General features: G+C 42.2%; 1 protein-coding gene across 20 annotated transcripts in view; it reads left to right on the forward strand.

Annotated features, from left to right (window-relative positions):
- LOC138280823 (poly(rC)-binding protein 3-like) overlaps positions 1–26,964 on the forward strand; it is a 2,739,176-nt gene that overhangs the window by 2,678,438 nt on the left and 33,774 nt on the right. For all 20 annotated transcript variants that reach the window (XM_069219527.1, XM_069219542.1, XM_069219532.1 and 17 more), the window contains 4 exons: positions 4,601–4,732; positions 22,816–22,944; positions 23,489–23,626; positions 26,378–26,419. In XM_069219527.1, the coding sequence (XP_069075628.1) occupies positions 4,601–4,732; positions 22,816–22,944; positions 23,489–23,626; positions 26,378–26,419 (441 nt within the window). The remainder of the gene's footprint in view (positions 1–4,600; positions 4,733–22,815; positions 22,945–23,488; positions 23,627–26,377; positions 26,420–26,964) is intronic.

Here is a 26,964-nt window from a genome sequence, read left to right on the forward strand (position 1 = left end):
TGCTGCCAGCTCACAGACTGGTTTCTGCCCTCCTGGGGTCTGAGCAGCTCAATCCCTGGAAGGCAGAACAATGCATTTCCTTTGGGAGGAGGGTGTTATACCCTCTCCCTTTGGAAATAGGCGTTACAGGCTTGGGAGGGGTAATCCCCTCTGTCTCCTCAGTCCGAGTTGAGACCCCCAGGTCCTTCCTGGGTCCAGGCAGCACCATTTTGACACAAACCGGGAACTGGCTTGAACCAAGGTTTGTTGGAAGAATCCAGCGACGCAAACTGCCTGCATCCAACAACTCGATGTGGGACATCTCCTGCACCATGCAGGAACCTGCAGCCATCTTCTTTGGTGCTCTTCTGTATACTTCTTCTAACCGGAGAATCCACTTTTGCACCATCTTCTAGGTTGGAAGGGGCTCCTGTCCTTCCTGGAATCTTCTGCGACTTCTGGACTTGGTCTCCTCTCTTCACAGGTCTCCAGGTCCAGGAATCCACTGTTTGATGATTGCAGTCTTGCTTGGTTCTTGCAATATCTCTTATCACGACTTGTAGTATGTCCTGAGGAAACTTGCAGTACTTTACTCCTACTTTCCTGGGCTCTGGGGTGTGGTATTTTACTTACCTTTGGTGTTTTCTTACACTCCCAGCATCCCTCTACATGCTACACTTGCCTAGGGGGTAATTTGTGATTCGCATTCCACTTTCTTGGTATATGGTTTGTGTTGCCCCTAAGCCTAGTGCATCCTATTGTATTTTCTACTGTTTGCACTATTCTATGACTATTTACTTACCTGATTTTGGTCTCTAGTGTATATATTGTGTATAATACTTACCTCCAAAAGGAGTTTTGCCTCTAAGATATGTTTGGCCTTGTGTCATTAAAATAAAGTACCTTTATTTTTGGTAACACTGAGTATTGCGTTTTATTGTGTATAAGTACTGTGTAACTATAGGGGTATTCCAGGAGCTTTGCATGTCTTCTAGTTCAGCCTAAGCTGCTCTGCTACAGCTACCTTCAAACAGCCTAAGCTGCTAGAACACTGCCTGCATTTCACTAATGAGGGATAACTGGACCTGTTATAAGGTGTAAGTACTTTAGGTACCCACTACAAACTAGGCCAGCCTCCTACAATGATACCATGAGTATGTAGATATGTATGTATGTATGTAGGGGTACTTATATAGAGTGTATCTAACTGGGAAGTTTAAGAGTTGTATTTTATTTTGGGTGACATACTAGCAGTTACGTAGCAAAGACGCCATGGGCCCTTGTGCGAGCAACGTAAATTACCTTTTTTACTGCTGTAAGAGATAGTAAAATACAACGATTGTCAGTAAAATACAACGATTGTCAGGGTTTTATGGGCCCCTCAGGGCTTTGCGCCCTGGTGCCACTCCGCCAGTGGTAACTACGCCTCTGGAGCCTAGCTTAAATCTCGATCAATTTGGCCTGATTGCACGTTAGTCTTTTCTGTGTGCACACTGTGTAATGTAATTTTAATCAACGCTTAAATTGCTATTCTCAGTTAGCTGCATACTACAAAGCACTCTGTCACTCTGTTTTGCGGCCTAGTTAATACGATGCAATAATCAAAAAAATGAAAAGTAAATAAAATGTCATATTATAGTCTGGAATGTTACAGGGTGGTGTGCGTGGAATGATAAGTTGTATCATACTTATGGTACGATACAGTATTGCAAACTGTGCTGTGCTATGCAATATTACAGTGTGTCACACTATGTTATTTTATTTAGGATTTATAATGCAACACCAGTTCTTGTCATAGATATTGTCATATGCTTTTGTTTTTGTATGCAACTGTAGTGTGTCGGGCACCCAATTATGTACATTTCGTCCAGCTGTACATTGAAACACACATGCAGCTTCAATATTGTATCCAATCCACAATATCATAGCTGGGAAACACTGAACGTGGAGAAAATAATGTGTAGCAGGGGTGTGGAATTTATTAAAATATCTACTTGTCCAGGGGACAGGTTGCTTCTCAAATCTACTTGTCCTGTAAAAAGATCTACTTGTCCCTTTGGTGTCATGTAGTGTGGCGACAAATTATGGCAGCAATCTCATTATGTAAGAGCTCTGATAATAGCCTCTCTGATTATGCCAGGGCTACTACCATAGTAGGGCTTGAATACTTGCCGTTTCAATCCCTACTGTAGCAAGTTCCTTATTTTGCCACCTTTCTGCAGATCTGCATACTGGGGCGGGAGGAAGCAGTAAGCAATAGTTCCAGGGCTGGAATGCCTTTGAGTCTGGAAACCTACTAACCTGCATGTTTTAAAGATTTTCACCAGCTTCTCTCTAATATTTTCCCATAATAAGAAAGGTTGGACATTTACTCCTGACAATGGCAGAATTAGAACTTTTTCCAGGGTTGGTAAGAAAGTGTCCGGAGGGAAAATGAACTTTCAAATGCTCAATAGATTTTCACATGAGCAAATCTACACATGCGTATTTACCCATGCTAAAATACAGTTCACAAATATTTTATAGGGGTACGACATATACCATGGTTGCACTTTTGTGACTTTCTTTAAGAATTTGGGGTCACATGTAGGTAGGTTCAGATTTGCGACCCGCAAATTGCGAGTCAGAGCGACTCACAATTTGCGAGTCGCAAATCCGAATGTAGGATGGTGTCCCTGACACCATCTGTGATTCGCAAGGGCTTCGCAAATGCCCACCTAATGAATAATCATGAGGTGGGTCGCAATTTGCGACCCCCTTGCGAATAGTGGCCCTCACAGGGATGGTGGCCTGCTGGAGACAGCAGACCACCATGTCTGTGACTGCTTTTCAATAAAGCAGTTCTTTTTTTTTTGTAATGCAACCCGTTTTCCTTAAAGGAAAACGAGATGCATTACAAAAACGAAAAATGAAACGTTTTCACTTCATTTTTTCAGATCCTGCTCTGAAAAAATGTTTACAGTGACATTCACAATGCGAAAGTGTTAGCACCCATTTGAAATGGGTGCAAACTGCGATTGGTTTGCGCCCGCGTTCGCGGTCACAAAACAATCCTACATTGCACTGCGAGTCGCAATTAGGAAGGGAACACCCCTTCTTAATTGCGAGTCGCAAACCCGTTTTGCGATTCGGTAACCAGGTTACTGAATCGCAAAACTGGGTTTGTGCATCGCAATGTGCTTTGTTCACGTCGCATACAGCGAAAGTCGCTGTTTGCGACATGCAAAAAGCTACCTACATGTGGGTCTTGGTCCCTAATTAGGTCTGGTGTTAACAAAGACATTTTGTTTTTATTAAACTTCTATTTCTCTCTCTTTCGGCTGGCTTTACTGTGAGTGATCGCATTCTGCTCTTCCACAGGGAGCATATTGGCACACAAAGTAGTTTTGTTCAGTGTCAGGAACTACAGTGGCAATCAGTGACGTAATGAAACTGGAGGGTGCCCCTTTGCAAAGAACATGGAGGAGCCCCCTCTCCAGACTCACTCAGGGCAGGTGCTGTGCTGATGGGGCCCCCTGGAGGGCGGCTGCGGGGCCTTTGTTATGCCACTGGTGGCAACGTGTGCTTTTAGAGTTCAAAAACTTTTTGGTTTTTTTTTGCCAGTGTTTGTTACAATGTTGAGGGCCTGGTAGCTCCCACAACAATAAAGTGTTACAAAAGCCATGTCAAAACAAGACACGCATTGATGAAACTAAAAGACTTATAAAAATATGTAAGATCAGTTGGCTTTGTCAGTGTTTGTTTATTTTCATGCTTCCATATTTGTGTTGAAAATGGTTACACTGATTTTCCATTAGAAATATTTTTGAGAAATACTAGCATGCATCAACACATTTTACTAAATGACACTTCATTTGCATCTCATCAGAGAGCATTCTGGGAGCATTATACTTAGCCTCATAGCCTAAACATTTCAAACATGTGTATACACGTTTTTCTTTTTTTGTACTGGAACCAACGTCAGTAGTGAAGTGTGACCTTAATACATTTATTTACAGCACTCACCCTAATAATGAAGGCTTTCAAATAATGAACCATAAATACAAGTCCGAACAGCATTATCTTTTGGAAACACATTACCTCAACTGCAGAGAGTTCCACTCTCTGTAAACAGGCCGCCAAAGGGTTTGTGCTGCAGAGGGTTGGACCTACTTGTCCCAAGGACAAAGTAAACATAAAAACTTGTTGCCCTTGACCCCAAACAAGATGTCCCGGGCGTCGGGTGATAGGAATTCCACATCCCTGTGTAGTGAAAAGGATTTTCTGAAATTAAAAATCCTCCTGGGCCATCATAAGCCCTTGGGCTAGCACAGCTCTCTGGATCATATTGTTTCTATTTTGGATGTGACCTTCCATGTTTACATGTCTCAAGACAATATGGCAGGTCTTGCTTTCCTTTCAACAGACATCTTAACATAGCCTTGTCTACATCCTATATATGTTGCTTTTTACTGTCTTACAATCAAGTGCCAGTGGCTTTATGTACTTTATTTGCGTTACACAAAAAAGACAGTTAGCCCAGAGCTCTTCTCGCAACATGGGCTTCTGTGCTGTACAGCTCAACAGCATTACAAAGCAGGGCAAGTACCTAGACTAATTTTTATTTTATTTTTTACTGCAGGACATCAACGCTTCTATGACCAACAGCACAGTGACAAGCAAACCACCCGTGACTCTGCGCCTAGTAGTCCCAGCAAGCCAGTGCGGTTCCCTCATCGGAAAAGGAGGATCTAAAATCAAAGAAATCAGGGAGGTAAGCTGTCAGGTGACTCGTCCATGGAATCTGTTGTCACACAAAAGTATGGCGTAGTATGTACCAGGCCAGCCTGGCTTCTGTGTAGGGTTCATAATACGAGATTTGTGAGTCTCGTTTGTTACTACTGTTGTATACTGTTGCTGTGTGCACCCACGTTGTTCCAATATGCAACCAGGTCAATTGATTGAACATGATATCCCTGAGTGTTTTTTAAGGATGATCGACACTTTCATTTTTAAGAATTAAAAGTATGTGAAGTACACAATCCAGAAATACAAAACAAAGGTTCACTTGGTTTTGTGACTACTTTCATTTGGCTTCTCAGTCCGCAAAGAATGGGAAAAGGAGGACTAGTCACAGTGGATCAACAACTTCATCTAAAAACTCACTCCTCGCCCCCACAGAATTGAAAGACTTTTTGTTTCCATACGATTAATACAAAATCAACTGTTAACTTTAAAGATGTTTTTCAGACCATTGTTGCTCTAGTAAATGTGATATCATTACTGAGGATGGAAGGATGATAATTGCGACTTATATAGTTGATAATAGCTGCTGCTAATATATCTTTTGGAACTTGGTGGGTCTGAATATGCTCTACTTGGGGTGCAGACAACATACAGTATTTAAAAATCCACTCACCAAACAAATCAAGGAAACTCTGGGCCACCTTTGTTAGGTACCAACTGAAAAACAAGCCACTTAAATTCTTAATAATGAGTCCCACATAATCAACCCAAGGCATACAATTTGGCATCTACTCACAAATAAGACTTTCCCTGTCCATCATTCCCTGGTAGATAGACAAAGGTGTATATCCCCTAGCTGGTCCACTAAGACTCGCTGGCACGACTATCCTATGTAGTTGATTGTCTTACCTAATATCAACATATGACTACAGATACAACACTGAGTGCATCTAAATTCTCACTCACACACTAGACCTGTAGATATAGGCAGCAGACAACAACCACTAGTGCATCTAGATATCCTTGTACTGGAAGCAGATATTGGCTACCTACCATACCAAGATTCGTTGATACTGACAGCAGATAACAACCGGGTAGCCAACATTCAGCACAATTAGGTCCAAATATACTGATAGTTAATATTAACTACATGATGCCTCGTGCAGCAAAGGCACTGACACAAGACTAGAACCTCAGACCATATCAACAAACATAGGTAGTTTATTAATGTGTTACATCTTCAACAGGAATCAACATGCAATGGGACTTAGTTGCATTGCTGACCATGGGGTGGGGTGCTTTCAATTGCTCTACATAATGCAGGACAGCATGCAAGCATGACACCAAGAAAAGTAATATGCTGTGTCAATGCATTGTGGCTAGGTAGAAGATAAAACTAAGATGTTCCCTTACACATTGTAACCATTACTGAAGAATTGGAACTGTTTAGAGTATCCCCTGTTAATAAAAAAACTTGACCATTAAAAACTACTCGACAGATGAGCTTTGTCATTTGAAGGGTAAGTTGCATTTGGCTGCTGCCAATTGATGGCAAAATCAGCTAGTCCCAGGGCTAGTTACACTGTCTGTTCAATATCTCACTCCCTTCAGGTAAGCAAAGAATTGATTCTTTCTCATTACTTCTCTCTTACCGTCATGTCTCACACTTGCGACTATTTCACAGTAACAGTGCACTAGGTCCTAATATCTCTACATCATCCCCCTCCTGCTATCAGCAATCAGGCTCATCTAAGGGCTCCTAATAATCACCCCAGCCACAGTCTCCCACTCTCTTACGCAGACCGTACATGAGATCTCTTGTTTGATCATGTGGATGTGGCTCAGATGTGCCTTTGAAGTTACACAGTCTGACCACAAGGCTGAATTATTTTCTGTCATTTCTCTGTCCACTCCACCTGTGAGCTCGAAAGCTACCCATGCTAAATGTAAAAGCTGAAGACTAAGGCCCATATTTATACTTCACTTGCGCCAAATTAGCGTCATTTTGTTTTACGCAAATTGGGGGCGAACCCAACTCCATATTTATATTTGACATTAGAAACATCTAGCGTCAAAATATAGGAGTTTGCACCATTTTTTGGATGTGTGCACCTACCTTGTGTCAATGAGATGCAAGGTAGGTGTTCCCATCTAAAAAATTGTGCTATCTCCATAGCCCCACATTTATTACTCTGTGCTCAAATGATGCACCAGTGGGAAAAGGGGCTAAAACATTGGCGCAAAACTTGCTTTGTACCATTATTTAAAGCCTGGGTCAGACCAGACATTATGGGAACTCTGGACCCATTTCCATGGTTAAAAACCATGGAATGGGTCCACAGGTGCCCTCCTCAAGCCCCAGGAACAGGTAGGGTAAGTATTAAGTATAGGTAAGTATATATATATATATTTTTTAAAGTGCCACGGCGGCCCTTTGCATGGCACAGTGTCCAATGGCCATGCCCAGGGGACTCTTGTGCTGGCCATTGGGGTGGTGGGCATGACTCCGGTCTTTCCTAAAACAGGAGTCGTGTTTTTGGTGGTTGTGCACCAGGAAATGGCGCTAGTCTGGTTAGAGGCATTTTTTTTGCCTCTAACCAGGCTAGCATCATTTTTTGACTCACAACCCCGTCCTTCCCTACCGCCATCGCCACCCGGCTAGCAACTTTTTTTCAGACGCTAACCCAAGTTTAGCACTGGCTTGCGCCATTCCTTTATTATGGCGCCCGGCTGGCACGGTGGAATGACGCAAGCCGGTGCTATACTTATTGCCGCAAAACTGCGGCAAAAAAGTATAAATCTGGGCCTAAATGTTCAACATCTGCCCTCCATTCTCGACTCCTCTGTTCTTAATTTTGATGAAGAATTCAACTCATGAGCTAGTTGCTTTAACAAATACATTCCCAAGAAACCTATTGATTTTATAGGTGGATGCCACCATGCCTTGGGTTACAGAGGAAGGTCCCGCAGCCCATAGGTGAAGCAAATGCAATGAAAGATGCTAGTGCACTATTTTTTCAGTACAAGACAGAGAAATATATAGGGAGAATATTAGAAAGTATTGGAAATTACTTGAACAATGTCACCCTTGTTTTTGCCAAATTCACTTCCAGAATGCCACCAATCCCACCAATGATTTTTTTTCTATCTTGAAGAGCCTCATGCATTCATCTGTTTGCAACTTAGCTGTTGCACAACACAAAAACTGAATTTGGATTGGCCTAATTTCTTCCACTCAAAAATTGAGAACATTCTTAACTGCTTTGGTGCATTTGATGGCGGGGAGCCGTCCTGCACAACAGTGCTTGTGTGCATCAGATGGCTCCTGGTTATCCCCGCCCATGGCACTAGAAATACCTCTGGTGCATGCACCAGAGTGATTCCCTTCTCAAAGAAACAGTCGCAGGAGATGAGGAAAAGCTTCCCCATCTCCCATGGCTGTTTCTTTTGTTTCAGTGAAATGACAATCAACACGTGGGGCACGCTGACGTCATTTCACTGAAACTGAAAGTGAAAGGAGCCAAAACCGAAAGTGAAATGCGCGGATTCGTTCATTTCCCTTTCTCTGCATTGGTGCTTGTGGTGGGGGGGGCTATCTCAGCTCCCCGAGCACTGATCCAGACAGTAGAGGTATTGTTGGAAAAAGGAGAATTTCCCCTTTCCTGTGGTGCCCCCTCGCTAATTTGTTTTGCGCAAATTCAGTCTTTCTGTCCCCCTCTGGCACCCCTCTAGAAAAAGCCCCCAATCTGCCCTCTAGGAAGGGCTGAAAACGCACTAGATACCAGGGACTATTTTTTTTAGAGTATTTAGGGGTGGGAGCTGCTCAAAATGGGCATCCCAGTTCCCCGCCCCTTAAAATAAATGGCCACATCCAGTGCCCCTCCCCTTAACAGGAATGGGCACAGTCTTTCTGCCTTCTTGGCGGGTGGGGGCTGTCAAAAAAGGGCATGGAAGTGCCCCCCTAAAAATAGTCACAGTCTTTTGGCTCCTCCGCCCAAGGGCAGATGGGGTGATTACCCCTGATCTGCTCACTAGAGGAGGGGGGCAGAAAGCCCTGTAGACACCAGGGAATATTTTTTTGAAAAAACAAGGGCTGGAAGCTGCTCACACTATGGGGATGGTTATGCCCCACCCCAACTGAAGGGGGAAATAATGTTTCTGCTCCCTCTGCGGCCTAAATCATCTCATCTCAATGGCAAACAAGAGGACATTTGACTCTTTCGGGTATTTATTTTTCCTATGGACCAGGAGAGCTTGGCTAACTCCCATTATTGTCCCACTTGCAAAGGTGACCGGCTGCACTGTTTGGGCTTCGGTAGGCTGCCACCTGTAACAACCTACCAGACCTAGACACTTCTGAAAATTAAACATCTGGGTGAGTCCAGGGTGGTGTGCTTCATATACACCCCACACCATTTTCTTCCCCACAATGCCCTGCAAACCTCCAACTTTGATGGAAATCACACACCTTTCCCACATTTTTGTGATGGAACCTTCCGGAATCTGCAGGAATCCACAAAATTCCTACCTTCCAACATTGTCGTATCTATACTGATAAAAATTCTGCCCCACTTGTCAGCCTAAATTTTTTTTTCAAACTGCCCTTTTTGACCCGCTTTGGTTCCCCCTCAATTTCAACATGTTTTTAGCTCTTCCCTGTCACAGGCACTTGGCCCACCTATACAAGTGAGATATATTTTTTATCGGGACACTGAGGGGAACATTGGAGGGTAGGAAATGTGTGCCGGTGTGGTGATCCCACACAGAAATGTGCGGAAAATGTTTTTTTTTTTAGCTGAATGTGAGGTTTGCTGAGGATTCTGGGTAAGAAAATACTGGGGGATCCACGCAAGTCACACCTCCCTGGACTCCCTCTGGTGTCTAGTTTTCAGAAATGTCTGGATTTGGTAGGTTTCCCTAGATGGCTGCTAAGCCCAAGACCAAAAACGCAGAAATCCAAATCCACAGCTGGGCACTTTGCAAAAAACAGGTACATTTTCTTTGGGAAAATTTGATGTGTCCATGTTGTGTTTTGGGGCATTTCCTGTCGCGGGCACTAGGCTTACCCACACAAGTGAGATACCATTTTTATTGAGATACTTGGGGGAATGCTGGGTGGAAGGAAGTTTGTGGCTTCTCTCAAATTCCAGAACTTTCTATCACCGCAATTTGACAAAAAAGTTTTTTTGCCAGATTTTGAGGTTTGCAAAGGATTCTGGGTAACAGAACCTGGTGAGAGCGCCACAAGTTACCCCATCCTGGGTTCCCCTAGGTGTCTAGTTTTCAAAATGCACAGGTTTGGTAGGTTTTGCTAGGTGCCGGCTGAGCTAGAGACCAAAATCCACAGCTAGGCACTTTCCAAAAAACACATTAGTTGTCAATGTAAAAAGTTGACGTGTCCATGTTGCCTTTTGTGGCATTTACTGTCGCAGGCACTAGGCCTACCAACACCAGGGAGGCACCATTTCATTGGGAGACTTGGGGTAATGCCGGGTGGAAAGAAACGTGTGGCTCCTCTCAGATTCCATACCTTTCTATCACCAAAATGTGAGGAAAAAGTGTTTTTTTGCCAAAGTTTGAGGTTTGCAAAGGATTCTGGGTAACAGAACCTGATGAGAGCTCCACAAGTCACCCCATTCTGAATTCCCCTAGGTGTCTAGTTTAAAGAAATGTATAGGTTTGCTAGGTTTCCCTAGCAAACAGCTGAGCTAAAAGCCAAAATCCACAGCTAGGCACTTTGCAAAAAACAGGTCAGTTTTCTTTGGGAAAATGTGATGTGTCCATGTTGTGTTTTGGAGCATTTCCTGTATGGGGCACTAGGCCTACCCACACAAGTGATGTGCCATTTTTATCTTGAAACTTGGGGGAATGCTGGGTGGAAGGCAATTTGTGGCTCCTCTCAAATTCCTGAACTTTCTACCACCGAAATGTGAGGGAAAGGTGCTTTTTTGTGAAAATTTTTGAGATTTGCAAAGGATTCTGGGTAATAGAACCTGGTGAGAGCCCCACAAGTTACCCCATCCTGGATTTCCCTAGGTGTCTAGTTTGCAGAAATGACCAGTTATGGTATGTTTCCCTAGGTTCTGGCTGAGCTAGAGGCCAAAAGCCACAGCTAGGCACTTTCCAAAAAACTAGTCAGATTTCAATGTATAAATGTGATGTGTCCATGTTGCGTTTCCTGTCGCAGGCATTAGGCCTACCCATTCAAGTGAGGAACCATTTTTATCAGGAGACTTGGTGGAACACAGAATAGAAGAACAAGTGTTCTTGCCCATTGCCTTCTCTACATTTTTTCCTTCCAAATGTAAGACAGTGGGTAAAAAAGACATCTATTTGAGAAATACCCTGTAGTTCACATGCTAGTATGGGTGCCCAGAATTCAGAGATGTGCTAATAACCACTGCTTCTCAACACCTTATCTTGTGCCCATCTTGGAAATCCAAAGGTTTCCTTGATACCTATTTTTCACTCTTTATATTTCACCAAATTAATTGCTGTATACCCGGTATACAATGAAAACCCATTGCAAGGTGGCTCTGGGTACCTAGTGTTCTTGATGAACCTACAAGCCCTATGTATCCCCGCAACCAAAAGAGTCCAGCAGACGTAACAGTATATTGCTTTAAAAAATCTGCCATAGCTGGAAATCATTATCAAAGAAAACGTGGACAGAAATGGCTCTTTTTTGTTTCAATTTCAATATTTTGTTATTTTAGCTGTTACTTTCTGTAGGAAAATCTTGAAGGATCGACAGAAATGACTCCTGGCTGAATTCAGAATTTTGTCTACTTTTCAGAAATGTTTAGCTGTCCTGTATCCAGAATTGGTTTCACACCCATTTCTGTCACTAACTGGAAGGATGTTGAATGCACAAAAAATAGTAAAAATGGGGTATGTCCCAGTAAAATGCCAAAATTGTGTTGAAAAATTTAGTTTTCTGATTCAAGTCTGCCTGTTCCTGAAAGCTGGGAAGATGGTGATTTTAGCACCGCAAAGTATTTGTTGATGCGATTTTCAGGGTAAAAACCACAAGCTTTCTTCTGCAGCCCTTTTTCCGATTTAAAAACAAAAAACAAATGTTATCTGTATTTTGGCTAATTTCTTGATCTCCTCCAGGGGAGCCCACAAACTCTGGGTACCTCTAGAAGCCCTAGTATGTTGGAAAAAAGGGTATAAATTTGTCAAGGATAGCTTATGTGGACAAAAAGTTATGAAGGTCTAAGTGCGGACTACCCCAAATTGTCAAACAAAGGCTTAGCACAAGAGAGGGAAAAGGCCTGGCAGCAAAGGGGTTAAAGAATTGGAGGTTCTCCTCCTCCCTCAATGAATGTCAAAGAAAAGATAAAAGGAAACAGTGGTATTTGCCTGGAAATTCTCGATCCTCTGGAACTTGCCTTGAGACCAGTCCTGCCAACAGAGATGGGATCTATCATCTCCAACATGAACACCTTCTGAATAGATGGTCCTCAATCCTAACTAAAAGGTTAGATTGTGCAAGACAACACAACAACATATTGCTGCGTGAATAAAATCTCACAAGACTCTGGACATCCAAATTAGAAAAATTAGGTATGCTCCCTCATACCTGCTGTCTTGGGAAAAGGTTGAGGAAATTACTGCTGGAACATTCTGTAAATCTGTTAACTCTAAATGTACCCCCTGCTCCACCCTGATATAGGTCCTCTGTAAATAGAACTGAAACAAAACAAACGTGTTACGTATGCACCTTTTCTTATTAAAGCACTAAAGCACTCTTACAAGCATTGGGTTCTGTCCACCCAGCATACAACTGTAAAATGAACAAGTACATAAATAAATCAATACAAATATTGATAAATAAATAAATCCCTTCTCAGCCTTATCTTCAAAGACAAGGCAAGGTCTTTTACCCTTTCGTATGCTGTTGCTAAAACTATCAACAGTTCCTTTATCCTGGTTAGCTCTAATGAGGTACAGCAAACTTCTTTGCTTAATAAGCATAATCCGTGTTCCACTGCCCCAGCTAATTGTGAGGCCATCGCTGGAGCTGCTGGCTTGCACGGCTAATGTCTGAGAGAACTCAGTTTCACTCAGAATCTCGCAAGACATCTAGAATATGAAGCAATGGTCATGATAAATATTCCATTGGCCCGCACCCCAGAGAAAACCACAATTGTACCTACTGGTTACTTACTTTTGCGAGGACCTAACATACACATGGTGGCAATACGGAATTATGATTAAGACACTTAAGAAAATTTTAGAATTTGCCTCTATATATATATATATATATATATATATATATATATATATATATATATATATATATATATATAATGTGTTACTGTTGTCAACAGGAAAGTAATAAGATATCTAACCATTCTATATATAAGATTACATGTTCAATCAGCCAAGAAAAATTTATGGATATAAATCTATTCAGTTTGATATTGTCTAAATACATAGCACCTTAGGTATTTTGTCTCGTTATTTACTTGTACTATTGGGTTTATTAGATCAAGAGTTTCAAGCTTTAAAATGTAGTTATTTGCAGCTTGCGTATAACGTTTATACATTTTGCTCAATTGTTGTATTTTTACTTGAACTCATTGCCTCATATTACATTTTACTGGTAGATTGTTGTTGTTATTGTTTTTTTAAGTGTGGCACCTAAAATGAATTAATTCATGCTGGTTTGTATGCAAGCCATTAATAATTTTGTATGACCTTGAGAAAATGAGAAAACTGGTAAAGGAGAAACATTGAGGGGCTTATTTACAAACCCTCTGCACCACCGGTGCATCTCTTTTTGTGCCGCTGCCACATAGTATAGGTTCATATCTTCAAGGGCACGCAAAGCCACTTTGATTGGCTTTTCATGGCCTTGTAGATATGGTTGCTTACACTATGTCAGGGAGTTGATCCATCGGCATTGCGGTGGGATATCTTTTTTTCTCCTCTTTTTTTTCCTCTTTCTATGCGTGCATCTTTCAGCCACACTAAATTTGGGATTTTTGGGCTGGGTGTGTGTGAGGAATGTGCTATGGTAATCCTAATTTTGTGCACATCTAACACTAAAATTTAGTTTGGTGCAGCTAATATACCCCCAACACCCCAAAGACATCAGTCTAGTAGACAAGAAGGGTTCATCAGCAACCAGACAGTGGGCATACAAGTATTATTTTGGCATTCTGTTCTCTGCCTTTCAAGTTTGCCCCAAAATGATACATGTAAAAACAGCTGACCTGTCAATCAGACTTTGACACTCAAGCAGGATATGAAATTGTAATGTCAAAAAAGATGCTCATGGCCGATACCCTGAATACTGTTGTAGTTTCAGAGACATCATCTCAGCCCATTCAGGTCAGCTCCTGGTAGGCATTTCACACCATATTCATGTCTATTCAAATGCTAATTGGTGGCTAGGAGAAGTTTGAGAGCAAATGCAAATCAGCCCCCAGGAACTTCAGGCAAGGAAAAGGTAACTTTCTAAAAACTACTTTTACTTAATAATTATTTTAAAAATTCCCTTCACCATTCATTTGGGTTTTTATTAACTATTAAAATATTTGTTTAATTACTTTTCTAGCTAGTCCCATTCTTGATGTACAGAATTAGGATTTCTAATGTGTACTGAGGGTTTTCTAGATAGGACAGCTAGGTCTGCCACATTGAAAAATAGCTTTTTGGTACTAGTTAAAGTAAGGACATGTTAACATTAGATTTCTACATGTCCTACTTTTAAATACCATGCACCTTGCTTTGTGGACTAAGGCCTAAATCTGGATGACCTAATAATACTTAAAAGGGGGGTTTGACCTGTCAAAAGGGTTTATTTTAATAGGTCAAATTGTAGTGTGTAAACTGCCACAGTCAGGATACAATGGTAAGCCTGAAGCTACGTATGAGTCTGTCATTATAGTGAATGGCACAATACGTGCTGCATTCAACTAGTGACATTTACCTTACATGCCCTGGCCACAATTTGTACCATATAATAGGAACTTATATGTAAATTAAATATACCAATTAAGAATATGCCAATTTGACCATGTTTAAAGGTGGAGCACAGACACCTTACCACTGGTTAACAGGGCTAAAGAGCACAGAGCTATAAAGCCAGCAAAAATATAGGGCCCAGCAAAAGACGAAAAATTAAGATGATCACGTAGAAAAGGCAGATTTCCTACATCTCCCAAAACAAATTATTACGGTAGAGGCACAGTTGTAAAAAGTTACTAAAATGGGAGCTGCTCGTTGGAGGCCCATGGGTCAAAGTTAAGAAAGCAGTCACATCATGTAGCCACAAGGCTCCTGTATAATGCACTGTCAGACACATGTATAAAAATATCATATGAATGGCAAATCAGATGGCAAATCAGGTTATCGGTGTATGAGGTTTATAATTAGTAACCAAATTAGGAGTGAAAGAAATCATATTATACTGCTAAAATCTACAACATTTTTAATGAGCATATGCATTTACTTTTAAAGGATTTTAGAAGTGACACAATCATTAAGTACTGCTGCATTTAATCCTTAGATAAAAAGCTCAGGCTTTAGGATTTTAAAGAACAGTGCAGTCTCCTCATAGCTTCTATCAGAGGAAGTAACTTTTATCAAGAGTAGGATTTGTCAAGAAACAGCGAACAGCGTATGTCACCAATTTCTTTATGTGTGCGTAATACAAAATATAATCCCTTTCTTTGGATAAGAGACTCGGACATGTTGCTAGATGCCGTTCCTCATATCCCCTCATGAATAATCCAACTAAAAAAAAAAGAATCATATTTTTCACATTATGAAAGAGCATTTGCCATTGAAATAAATGTCATTAGGCATGAGTAGCGAAGTGTGGTCATATTAAATGCTGGGTATGTGGGTCCAGGACAGTTAATGTACTTGTGCTTTGCGAGCGAATTGGTTGTAAAAGGAGGATGTACTCGGAGAACATCAAGGTTTTTATACTGTCTTACAAGGATATTGTCCGAAAGATATTGAGTACCAATATATCACACAGGCATGTATAATTAAATAAGTGTAGGTTAACCAACACTCCACATGTGGTTATCTAGCAGATATACATATCTTCAATGTATGTAGATGTTGGGAAAAAATAGTAAATTTATGCATTCTGCTTACCAGGACTATACAGTGGTACTTAATCTTCTGCAGGGCAATATTGTAGTACTCAATATCTGCACATATAAAACCAACAGGAGAGGCCCTATCTAACCACATCCGTGGAGGATGTTTATTCCACTGGGACTAGGCAACTTATGTTCACTTGCAGCTGACGTGTAACACTTAGGGCCTTATTTACTTGGAAATGCCATACTCGGTGCAGGAAGCAATTTTACTGCTCCAAGCGACGTCATTTTCAGAATGCAGGGGTGTGCAGTATTTACAAGAATGCGGCACATCCCTGTGTTTTCCCCTGCGCAGCACTAAATTAGTTAACTAGGTGCCAATGCAGGCACCTTTGCACCATAGTGCAAGGGTGCTTGCATTGCAGGGAATGATTGTTTATGTGCAGGAAGGTGTCTCTTCCTGCACATAAACAATCAATAATGCCTATTTGTTACATCTATGTTTGCTGCAGAATGCAGCATTCAGCACTCCCTGGCCTCCCTTGTCATGGATCTTGAACATCACCTCCCTCTTCATTCTGTCCATTTTGGAGTTCCAGATGAAGTAGAAGATCATTCTTGTGATGACCTTGGCTGTCCAGGGGCCGAAGAGCAAAGTTTCTGATTTGGTGCTATTGGTCTTCGCTGCTGATGCCTTTCCAAACTCGATGCAAGTCCTCGCCAGTTCCTTCACGGAGTACCCGTCCCCACAGAAGACCGAGACGTTATCCATGTAGAGGGAGCACTACACTTTGCCCTTCCTGTTTTTTCCTGGCACCCTCACTTCTCTGATGTTCGTGTCTGTCTGATGCGTTCGGCGAGGAGCTCTATAACACAACTGAACAGAAGAGATGAGAGTAGAGAGCCATGCCCACACATGGCAGGACAGGGAACGGGTTGGTTTTCTATCTTTTAATCAATGCCGTGCTGGAAATATCTCTATACATTGTGGTCACCACATCGCAAAAGAAGTCGCCCAGTCCCAGTGCTTTGAGTGTCTGCCCCATGAACTCTTGGGAGACGCGGTTAATCGCCTTTTCCTGGTCTAAACTGACCAAGGCCGTCGGGACCTTTCGGCTGTTGATGTACTTGATCATGTCTTGAACTAGGGCCAGACTGTCTGTGATTTGCAGACCCAGTATCACACAGGATTGGTCAGCGTGAACTATCTTTGCTAATACCTTCTTTAGGAGGTTGGACATTACCTCTGCTAGAATTTTGTAGCCCACATTGAGGAGTGAGATGGGCCTCCAGTTCTTGAGGTCCTCCCTCTCTCCCTTATGCTTGTACAAAAGAGTTATCACGCCTTCACACAGGGATTGCAGCATACCCCTTGCCCACCAATTCCTAGTAGAGGTCAAGTAAGTCCGGGCCGATCAGGTCCCACAGTTAGACATAAAGGCCCAAATGTATACTTTTTTGCGCTGCATTTGCGTCACTTTTTGAAGCAAAAGCAGTGCAAACTTACAAAACACATTTATACTTTGTAAGTTTGCACCGCTTTTGAGTCAAAAAGTGCAGCAAATGTGGTGCAAAAAAAGTAGAAATATGGGCCAAAGTTCCACTAAAAAAACGACACTTCCCTGGGTCTTGCCTCTCTTGCAGGTCGTATCAGCCAAGTGCAGTTCTTCCAGGGTGAACAGTGCGCTCAGGCCCTCTCTTTCTCTCTCTTCTGGACCCAGGGCCTCATTTCAAGTTTGGTGGGCGGCAGAGGCAAACTCTGGTTTTCCACACATTGACCCTAATATGAGTTTTCTACTGGGCCAGCGGACTACTCACCACAACATTGACACCGGCTCATAATTGAGCTGGCGGCAATGTTGTGTGTGTCAGGTGCAGCAGCATCCGTTGCCCTTTTCACTGCCCGTAATTCAGGAAGTGAAAAGTGAAATGGGGCTGTCCATGGGAGCCCCTGAACTGCCCATGCCAAGTGCAGGGTCTCTCATGGGGCCCCCGAAAGCCCCTTTCTGCCAGCCTTTGCATGGTGGTGGAACCACCATGCAAAAGCTGGTAGAAACACGGGTCGTTATCTGGAGGGCAGCACTTCTTGCAGTGCTGCCCTGGTGGATTGAGACCGCAGGCACCGCCAGGCTATCGGCTGGCAGCAACCTAGTGGTGCCTGTGGTCGGACCGTGGCGGCTCTGCCATGGTCATAATATGGCGGTCAGACCACCCATGTCAGCAGCAATCTGAGCGCCACCGCGAGTCAGGCGGTCCATGGACCATCCGGCTTGTAATGAGGCCCCCAGTGTCTTTAAGATGCCCTCCAGGAAACTGTCTGCCTGGGATCTCTCTGATGACTTTGGTGAGTAAACCTCACCATAAAAGTGGGTCATGGCTCTCATGACTTGTTCTTTCCCTCCTTGGAGGCTGCGCTCTGAGTCCTGAAGCTCTACCAGTGGGGTATGAGCAGACTGAAGTTTCTTAAAGAAGAACAAGTTGCATTTCTCATCCTTCCCGGGGCTCTCAGTTCTGGCCCAGAAGATGATTTTTCTACATTTCTTCCTGAAGAGCCCTGCAAGACCTTTTTGAGTTTCTCCCAGGCCATCATCCACGTCCCATCCCCTGAGCTCAAGTTCGTACAGTTGCTGCAGTCTGCTTTGCAGCCTCCTGGACTCACTCTTCTTTTCCCCTGCAGCTGCTCTGCTTGCATCCTGGAAGAAGCTCCGGAACCTGGCATTCACCCATTCCTACCACTTGCTGGTTGAGTCGAAGAGGTCTCTCATGTCACTCCACTCTACATAAACGTCTCTGAGGTTTGCCACTAACGCCTCATTTTCCAACAATGAGCATATCAGCTTCCTTGGCCCAGGGCCAGCAGGGAACGTACTTGTAGTTTCCCCCTCAGAACTGACTGCTCTGTGGTCAGAGAAGTGGACGGCAACCATGGAGCTTCTCCCAGGCTTTACTGTTGAAGAGGTGAATAGGAAATCATTCTGTGAACATACAGATCCATCCAGCCTAATTCAGAAGAAGTTCCTGGTGTTCACCCCATGCTCCTGGTGACATTCTGCAAGGATGCCCCACCTATCATCTCCACCAACAGCCTGAACATCGCATCCATCCCTGTCTGATCCTCCCAAATCCCATCTAACCCAGTGCATCCATCCACCTCTACTGTGAAATTGAAATCACCACCTATCAGGATGGTCCTGGAGGTCACAGGCTACATCCAGAGCACCATGGACATCTTTAGGCATTCATTCTTCTCTGGGAGACACAGACTTTTATGAGCCTAACAGGCTCACCAGACCAAGAGCTGTCCAGGACCAGCACTCTGCTGTTGACCTGCTCAGTAACCCTCTTGGTGGTAAAATGCTTCCCCCTGATCAGAATGGCGATGCTAGATGATTTGCAGTTGTTGCCTCCAGACCAAAAAGATGGCCCATGTGTCCACTGCTGTTCCAGTTTCACAACTGGGTGTACAGACTCCCACAATCTTGCAGAAAACAGATATCTGATTTCTGGGGGACCAGGAAGTGCAATGTGGGGTGCTGAGCTGCCTGCAATTCTCCTGCAGCTGGTGCTGCTTCTTCTGTGATCCTGATGGAGAACTCCGCTGGGACTTCGGGTACATCCACCCACTTATTGGCTTCCTCATCCTCATCATCTTCGTCCGCTCTTGGTTCTGGCATCTACTTGAACTTCAGGTGTAGCCACTATGGGTCCTCCAAGGCTACTCCCATAGGGCCATCTAGGGTACCTCCTGTGTCTTCTATGTCACTCTCCTCAGCCTCTGAATCTATGGTGATAAACCTGTGCTCCATCACTTCTGCCTGGGCCTTTTTGATCTTCGCTTATGTTGAATTCTTCCTCCTGTGGCCTTGTGCTCTTCCTGCTAATTTGCGGGAGGATCTGGTCACTGTTCTGCTCCTTCTCGTCATGTTTCTGAGTGGGTTTTGCATCCGTTGATGCTGGAAAGATTCATGCTTTTCCTCCAGACCTGGTGTGCTGCCTCCTCTCTTCTTTCTCCTCCTTCTTCTCCTTCTCCATTTCTAGGGTAGTACTGTGTCTTAGTTTGGTCACTTCCTAGAATGAACAGCCAGGAACATACAGTAGCAAAATGTTCATCATACTGTAGCAGAAACGTACACCAATGATTAAACCAATTAAATCATTTTCGTACAAACAGCTCTTCATTAGCAGGATAAAACAAGACAGATACTTGAGAGAATATTAAACACCATCATAGTTACCCTGGAAGTAAAATGTCGTTTTTCAGTAGCCCTCAGGTCTCCATCTTCTCTTCTAGAATGGGATAACAATGGCAATCAGGTACATAAGTTTCAAAAAGCAAGTTAAAAACCATGTGATATTCTCCAACCTCTCCAACACCTTCTCTGGCAAACAGTGATGTAACATGCATCTGGACAAACTGACAAATTATTCACTGAAATGGTGCAGTTACTCATAAAACCTCTACTTGCAAAGGTGCTCCTTCTCTGTTAGAGTTTTCTTTCTTCTTGAAATTTTTGAGAAACACCTTTGAGGAACATATGGATCTTCTATTCATAAGAAATGCATAGTCTGCCTGCAAGCCATAGGGATTCTTTTATGCTCTTGCTGATACCTTCTTTGTCTCTCAACTAATTATTTTTTTCTTTGTGACAGGCAATGTTACCACTTTTTGTTTGCAAAGCCCCCAAGCCCAGCCCCTTTTCTGGCAGTCAACCTTGCAATATCACCTCTTTAATGTTATTTGCTGCAATAACAGTTCCTTTTTTTTGGCCCTCAACCTATTTGTCTGCTGGTCAGCGGTGTAACAAAATATTATGGGGCCCCTATGCAGAATGTGAAGAGGGCCCCTGAGTTTCCCATATCTCACAGATAATAATTGGCCTTCACCTCTGTGAAAGGTTTGGGGGGCCTTTAAATGTTGGGGGAACCCACTTCACAGGGGCAGGAGCTGCAGGTGCCTGTGTTATACCTGTGCCACTGGTTGGGAGCCCATAGACTCGGTAAATCATTATTGACACTGAGATATGGGGGAAATAGCTCTATTAGAAGAAAGTCCTGTGCAGATTTCCCAGGTCTCCTCATCTGGTATCTCTGGGGCTCACAGAAAACCAATGTGCTGTTGCTTGGTGTGTATTTTTCATCTGTTTAACTTGTGTCTGTAAATTCTGGATGAATGGAATGGTGCAATCCTTAAATTACACTGGTATACTTTGATCACGCACCGGATTGTATTCTACTATTTATAAAATTGGGGTGCCTTATGGATCTCATTCTCATTTTCCCCTTCAATTGATGTGATTTTTTTCAAAGGTTTTTTTGAGGTGCTTTAGAGATTCTTTAGTACCTCCATCAGCTGAACATATTCAACTGACTTATCCTCCAGTTATTCTCAGCTCTGTAGTAGATTCACGCCTTACGTTTGCATAGAAGATTTGGAGTTAAATAACTTCTATCAGTGGTATTTTACCTTAGTTGAATGGTTCAAGATGGTCAGAAAAACACTTATCTAGAGAAAGTGAACATCTCACAGGTAGACAAATGCAGTTTCCAGACAATGAAGCCAGCTTCACTCTTTTTTATTCCATTCTTCATGTGTCAGGTAATTACTAGTCCGAGAACACCACATGCTCTTTCTGATGACTTTTACACAGAGGAAGACCTGAGCTTCAAAATATACTAAAACATAATCCCACTCTGTCACCCAGCTCATCTCCCTAGTCCCTAGTCTCTTTCCTCCTCCAGTGCCCTGATTTTCTCAGAGGGATGTTGCAGTGGGTCTGGCCTGACACTGTACTCTGAATAGTTTGTTTTTGACACTCATTACATAATTGTTCTAATGCTACGAATGCCATACGGTGTACGCACATCTCCCATTGCAGTGTGCACCTTTGCGAACCTGGATTCTAGCAGTCGGCATCTTACTCCATCAGGAGGCATGCATGTGGGTTACAGGCTAAGGACCTATGTTCTGGAGCACTCTTGCATCGCCTTGTTTCTGGTGATGTATTTGCATGACCGGCTTACCAGCTATAGTTCAGACAAGGGAGACATGCCAAAGTGGCTTCTTCTGTGTCCAGCAACTGTTTTCCATGGAGAATCACCATTCAAAATTATATGCAGCCCAGTTTCACTTGACTGTACATGCCAATGTATGAACCAAAGTGCATCAAAAGAAAATTAATCAGTAAAATAACATGGCAAAAAATAGGAAAAATGGAAATCGACACATAAATCAATGCCTCAGTGAAACAGTCCTTGCCATATCCACCCCAGTACAACAGCCACATTTCGTTAAACACTTCTAAGATCTGTTGTTTGGCTAATAATATTCTCATAATTATTATTTTTCTCTTTACAACAAGGACACACAACTCATTTCTTGATCTTGATATTAATGATTTCTACCACTCTTCAATGGCTGTCTAATCTCATGATACAGGACCATTGCGAAAATCAATGTACCTCACTAAAATTAGACGCATTCTTTTGCCTTCCCCATATCCACTTCCGTCATTGCCTGCAAGTAACAGTGAAAAACTAAAAAAGCCTGCATACCTAAAATTTCATCTTTGGTGACAATTATTCTTCTCTACACCAATTGGCTCCTTTAATGTTGTAATGTGATTGCTGTAGGAGTGTTTATTATTTTAAGTTATTTTATGAGTATTACAGGCCACCTCTTGCCACGTCACAGCACTGTGAAGAGTGCAGTACTGACCAAGTGTGATGAGGTATCAACAGGAAATATGACTCAATTAATATGACTTGGAGATCAATTGTCTCCCGCAAGTTTGGCAGCCATTCGCCGGGATATGGACAGCACTATCGATGTTAGGCAACTGGCTAGATTGTAGTGAATTCACTAAGGTATGGATATTCTTCTAAAATATTGGCAAAAGCACTGACAGTTAACATCTTTTTGTTGTTGCACTTTAGTGCACTTTACATTTCTAGCAAATATACACAACCAATCAATATAAAGAGGCTTACAATGGGTCACGTCAACTTTACAACACCACCACTGTCTTTTTGTCTTTTTTCACAGTCTACAGGAGCACAGGTACAAGTTGCTGGGGATATGTTGCCTAATTCAACTGAACGTGCGGTGACAATCTCGGGCACACCTGATGCCATCATCCAGTGTGTAAAGCAGATCTGTGTGGTTATGCTAGAGGTAGGTCAACTCTGCCAAAGACCCACTGCTAATTCAACTGTGCTTCTACATCACATGGATGACTCCACAAGTGAAATGCTTCGAATGTAAATGGGAGAGTCTTCTGTTTTGAGCAACACCTCCATTAAGTTACTTTACCTACAGGTTATTTTTCGTAGAAATTCTTTATTCCAGATAACACAATACATAGAGATCCCAAGCAGTAGCAGTCAAAAGCAGCAGAGGAATATTAAGACATAATTGCCTGAAATGGTGGGTGGATGTTAAATAATTAGTTACAGACAAGAAAGTATTCTCTTTGGAGTAAGTGAATCAGAGCCAATAAGTAAGGCGATGAGAGATTTTGAGTCAATATAGGACATGAGTTGATGATGCTCTATATGAACCTGGCCTGGAAAGAAAAGGAAGAAGAAAAATGAAGGAAAGTTAAAAGGAATGGAAGAGTCACCAGGGGGTTTCATTAAAGGGCCTACAGATATACAAGATGAGTGATGCAAAGAATATTCCTTTGACATGTCTTACTCTTTTATGTTTTTTTCTTCAGTCTCCACCAAAAGGTGCAACAATCCCCTACCGGCCGAAGTCTGCCTCCGGACCCATTATTTTTGCTGGTGGACAAATGCGAGCGGACACCATCCTGACGGGGAATCATGCAGTCCTTGCACAGCCTCAGCACACACCTGTTAGTGTTCACCTTTTACTCACTGCTCTTGGTGGTAGGGTCTTACTGTGGCATTTAGTTTTAAGTGCTGCTTTCAAAAAAGTGTAGACTGATGTACATATTCACCTCACACATTGAAAGGAATGCTTGAAAAGTCTCGTTTTTACTTGCTCCCAATATATTATCTTGCCCTCTGTTTCAACAAGTTGCTTCTGACACTTAAAAGCAGATACAACAAAAGCCAGTCATTATATATCTTCAGTTTGGCTATGAAGATTTTCTAGTCATTGGGGTGCTAAGACAAAGCCCTTTGTGGCTTATGGAATTTAGCCTCACACAAAAGTATTCACATTATTATATATATATATATATATATATATATATATATATATATATATATATATATATATATATATATATATATATGGAAGTCACAAACAATATTCAAACATTTCTATGCAGGTGAACCCAAGAAAGAAGAAGTTGCTGGCATCATCAAACACACAAACATACTAGAATGCATGTTGTTGGTGACTGTGTACTCAAATGGGATTCCCAGAAATCCATTTTCCAGTTTGATTACAGTTTGTTAGAACAACAAAAGGATGGAGAATTGACTAAATTATAGATGGCAAATTTGTGAGAGCAGACACTTGGAAGCGTGAACATGTCAAAGGAGATCAATAATCTTATGTCTTCAGTTTTAGTTCAAAGCCACACTTGTTTACATAATTTCCTGAAAAGCTGCAGGACTAAATTCCAAAACATTTTAGGGGTTAGCCAGAGATTGTCCTGGTGAGGCGCCCTTTAGTGAAACGGTGGAAATTGATTACGTTGTTCTTGGAAAAAATAGCATAAATTGGAGACATGCTCATCTTTCTGGTGGTAAATGTGCTTTTTATGTCTTATAGATCCACAAGGACTTTCTTTGCGGGTAGTAATAGTAGATTTTTGTAGAATACCAGTGTGGTCCAAAAAAAGGTAGAGTTTCGGAAATTAGTTGTCGTTGAGGCTAGAAAAATCATGTTGGGGGTAGGAGGCAGGAATTATGCAAGTAAAGGTTCACCACTTATGTATTAGTATCCATTATGCCTGGCTGAATTGGTTTGAGTTTTAATGTCTTCCTAACTGTGGCCTGTACATTTATCTGCTACACCTCTCTAAGGCCCATATTTATACTTTTTTTGTGCCGCAATTGCGTCATTTTTTGAAGCAAAAGCGGCACACAGTTACAAAATACAATTGTATTTTGTAAGTTTGTGCCGCTTTTGCATCAAAAAGTGGCGCAAATGAGGCGCTAAAAAAGTATAAATATGGGCCTAAGTGTTTCTGGGATCTAGTTGAATTCACTATGAAAATTCAATATACGCTCTTGCTTCACTGCTGCTTCCAAGATATTAAGGGGCTCATTTACAAGACCCTTGCACTGCCGTAGCATCATTTTTTTTACAAACTGGCGCAAAGACACCATTGTGCCAGTTTGTAAACCCTTGCACCACATAATACCTGTGCCAGGTATAATGTATGCAAGACAGGCATTCCCTCCAGGAAGGCCCAAAAAATGGCGCAGTGAATTTTACAAGATTTCACTGCTCCATTCTAGTGTCATTTTTTAAGGCTTGCCCAGGGCAGGCAATCAACTTACGCTAGGCTCTTTTCATTGGGCCTTCCCGAGCTTTGCTGGACTAGCATTAAAAAATGTTCAGCTAGTCCAGCAAAGCACCACAACTGCGTCAAACATTTTGATGCAGTTGTGCTAACTAGCGGCACAGTGCGCTATATTATAAACACAACACTACCATGATGTTGTTAGGGGGCGCAGGCCGACGCAAGCAAACTGGGGCATCGGAGTCGATGCGCCTGTTCCTTGTAAATGAGGCCCTATGTTTCTGGGTTTAATAATTTTGAAGTAGGAGTCTTTTTTTGGAGCCATGACAATTCCATTGAGACGATTAAGCTAACAACTTTCATTTAGGCACCCACGAGCAAGACATGGAGCTTGGAGTACTTAAGCGTGACTCCGTGGCTTCCTGTGACATGTATTTGAGACCTCCTTTTTTATTCTAATGGCTGATACATGCACTTACTGGCATCTCCAGACAGTGTCAACCCATTGGAATATGTTTTTGTTTTAAATCTAGTAACTACTATATTTGGGGTTTTCTTCCCTGCTTGACTTGTGCATATTTCAGGAGGTATTTTACCATTCCAATCACCGCAACATATGCTTTTCAATTTAAGCAAATTACAGAAAGGTATTTGTTCCCATCAGCCCATTTTCCTTAATATGTGCTGCCCCAGTCTTTAAGCTGAGACTCCCCAATAGTTTACAATGTCAGATGCTTGTAATTCAGTAAGGCTTGCTCTACTTACACTTAGGATGGGGATAAAAACAAGAATACCTCGGAATGGGAATTTACTGTCTAGCATTGCCACATTGAGATTTAATCTTGAAGCAGTTGTGAAGCGAGTATCAATTAGAGAAGCAGAATCCAATTTGAGAATGATTCACGGTGAATGAAATTAGAGGAAAAAAGACACTTGAATCTCTCTTCCCCGAATCAGTGACCGAAGAAACCTTTGGTAAATAATACAGAGGCTTATTAAGGTTCTGGACCAACTAACATACACTCGCATATTCTCTTACAATGATGGTAGCAATTACAACACAAGGGCACTTATATAATGTCTTCTGCTGCAGCACTAAATACATGAGTTATGCTTTTTGTCACAAAAGAGAACCATAACCTTCATTTATGTTTTATTTTCCAGGCATTTGCAATTCAGGGGCAATACGCTATTCCTCATCCAGATGTGAGTCAAGCACATGCACATTTGTGTTTGCCTTTCTCAACTCGCCCTGATTCTGACCTCTTCACTCCTCTGCCTTCACTTGCTCCCTATCCCTCTCCTCGGCATCTCGTTGACATTCTCTATTATTCTCTCCCAAACTCACTCTTACACTCTTTTTCTCTGTCTCCCACTCCCCACTCTTTACCCATGTCTTCTTTCTCTCTCCTCTCTTTCTATTTGTCTCACTCTTTTACCTCCTCTCTCCCTTTTCCGTGCTCTTTATTCTCACCAATTTCCTTTTCTTTCTCCTTCTGTCCTTTCCCTTGATTTGTTCTGGGCGGCATTTACTTTCTGTGGACAACTATAACGGGATTTAAATTCAAAACAATGTATTCTGGAATTTTAGCTAGTTTTGTTACATGTTGCTTGTAATACTTGCTGGAAAGTACATTAGCCCAGATACAAATTCTGTTTTTCTGTTTGCTTATTTTGAATTTGACCAGGTAGAGGGTGGGAGTTTCAAATTAAATGTACAAAAATGTAGATCGATTCATTAGTAGTATCAT

Source organism: Pleurodeles waltl, chromosome 2_2, assembly GCF_031143425.1.
Source record: "Pleurodeles waltl isolate 20211129_DDA chromosome 2_2, aPleWal1.hap1.20221129, whole genome shotgun sequence".
Lineage (NCBI taxonomy): Eukaryota > Metazoa > Chordata > Amphibia > Caudata > Salamandridae > Pleurodeles > Pleurodeles waltl.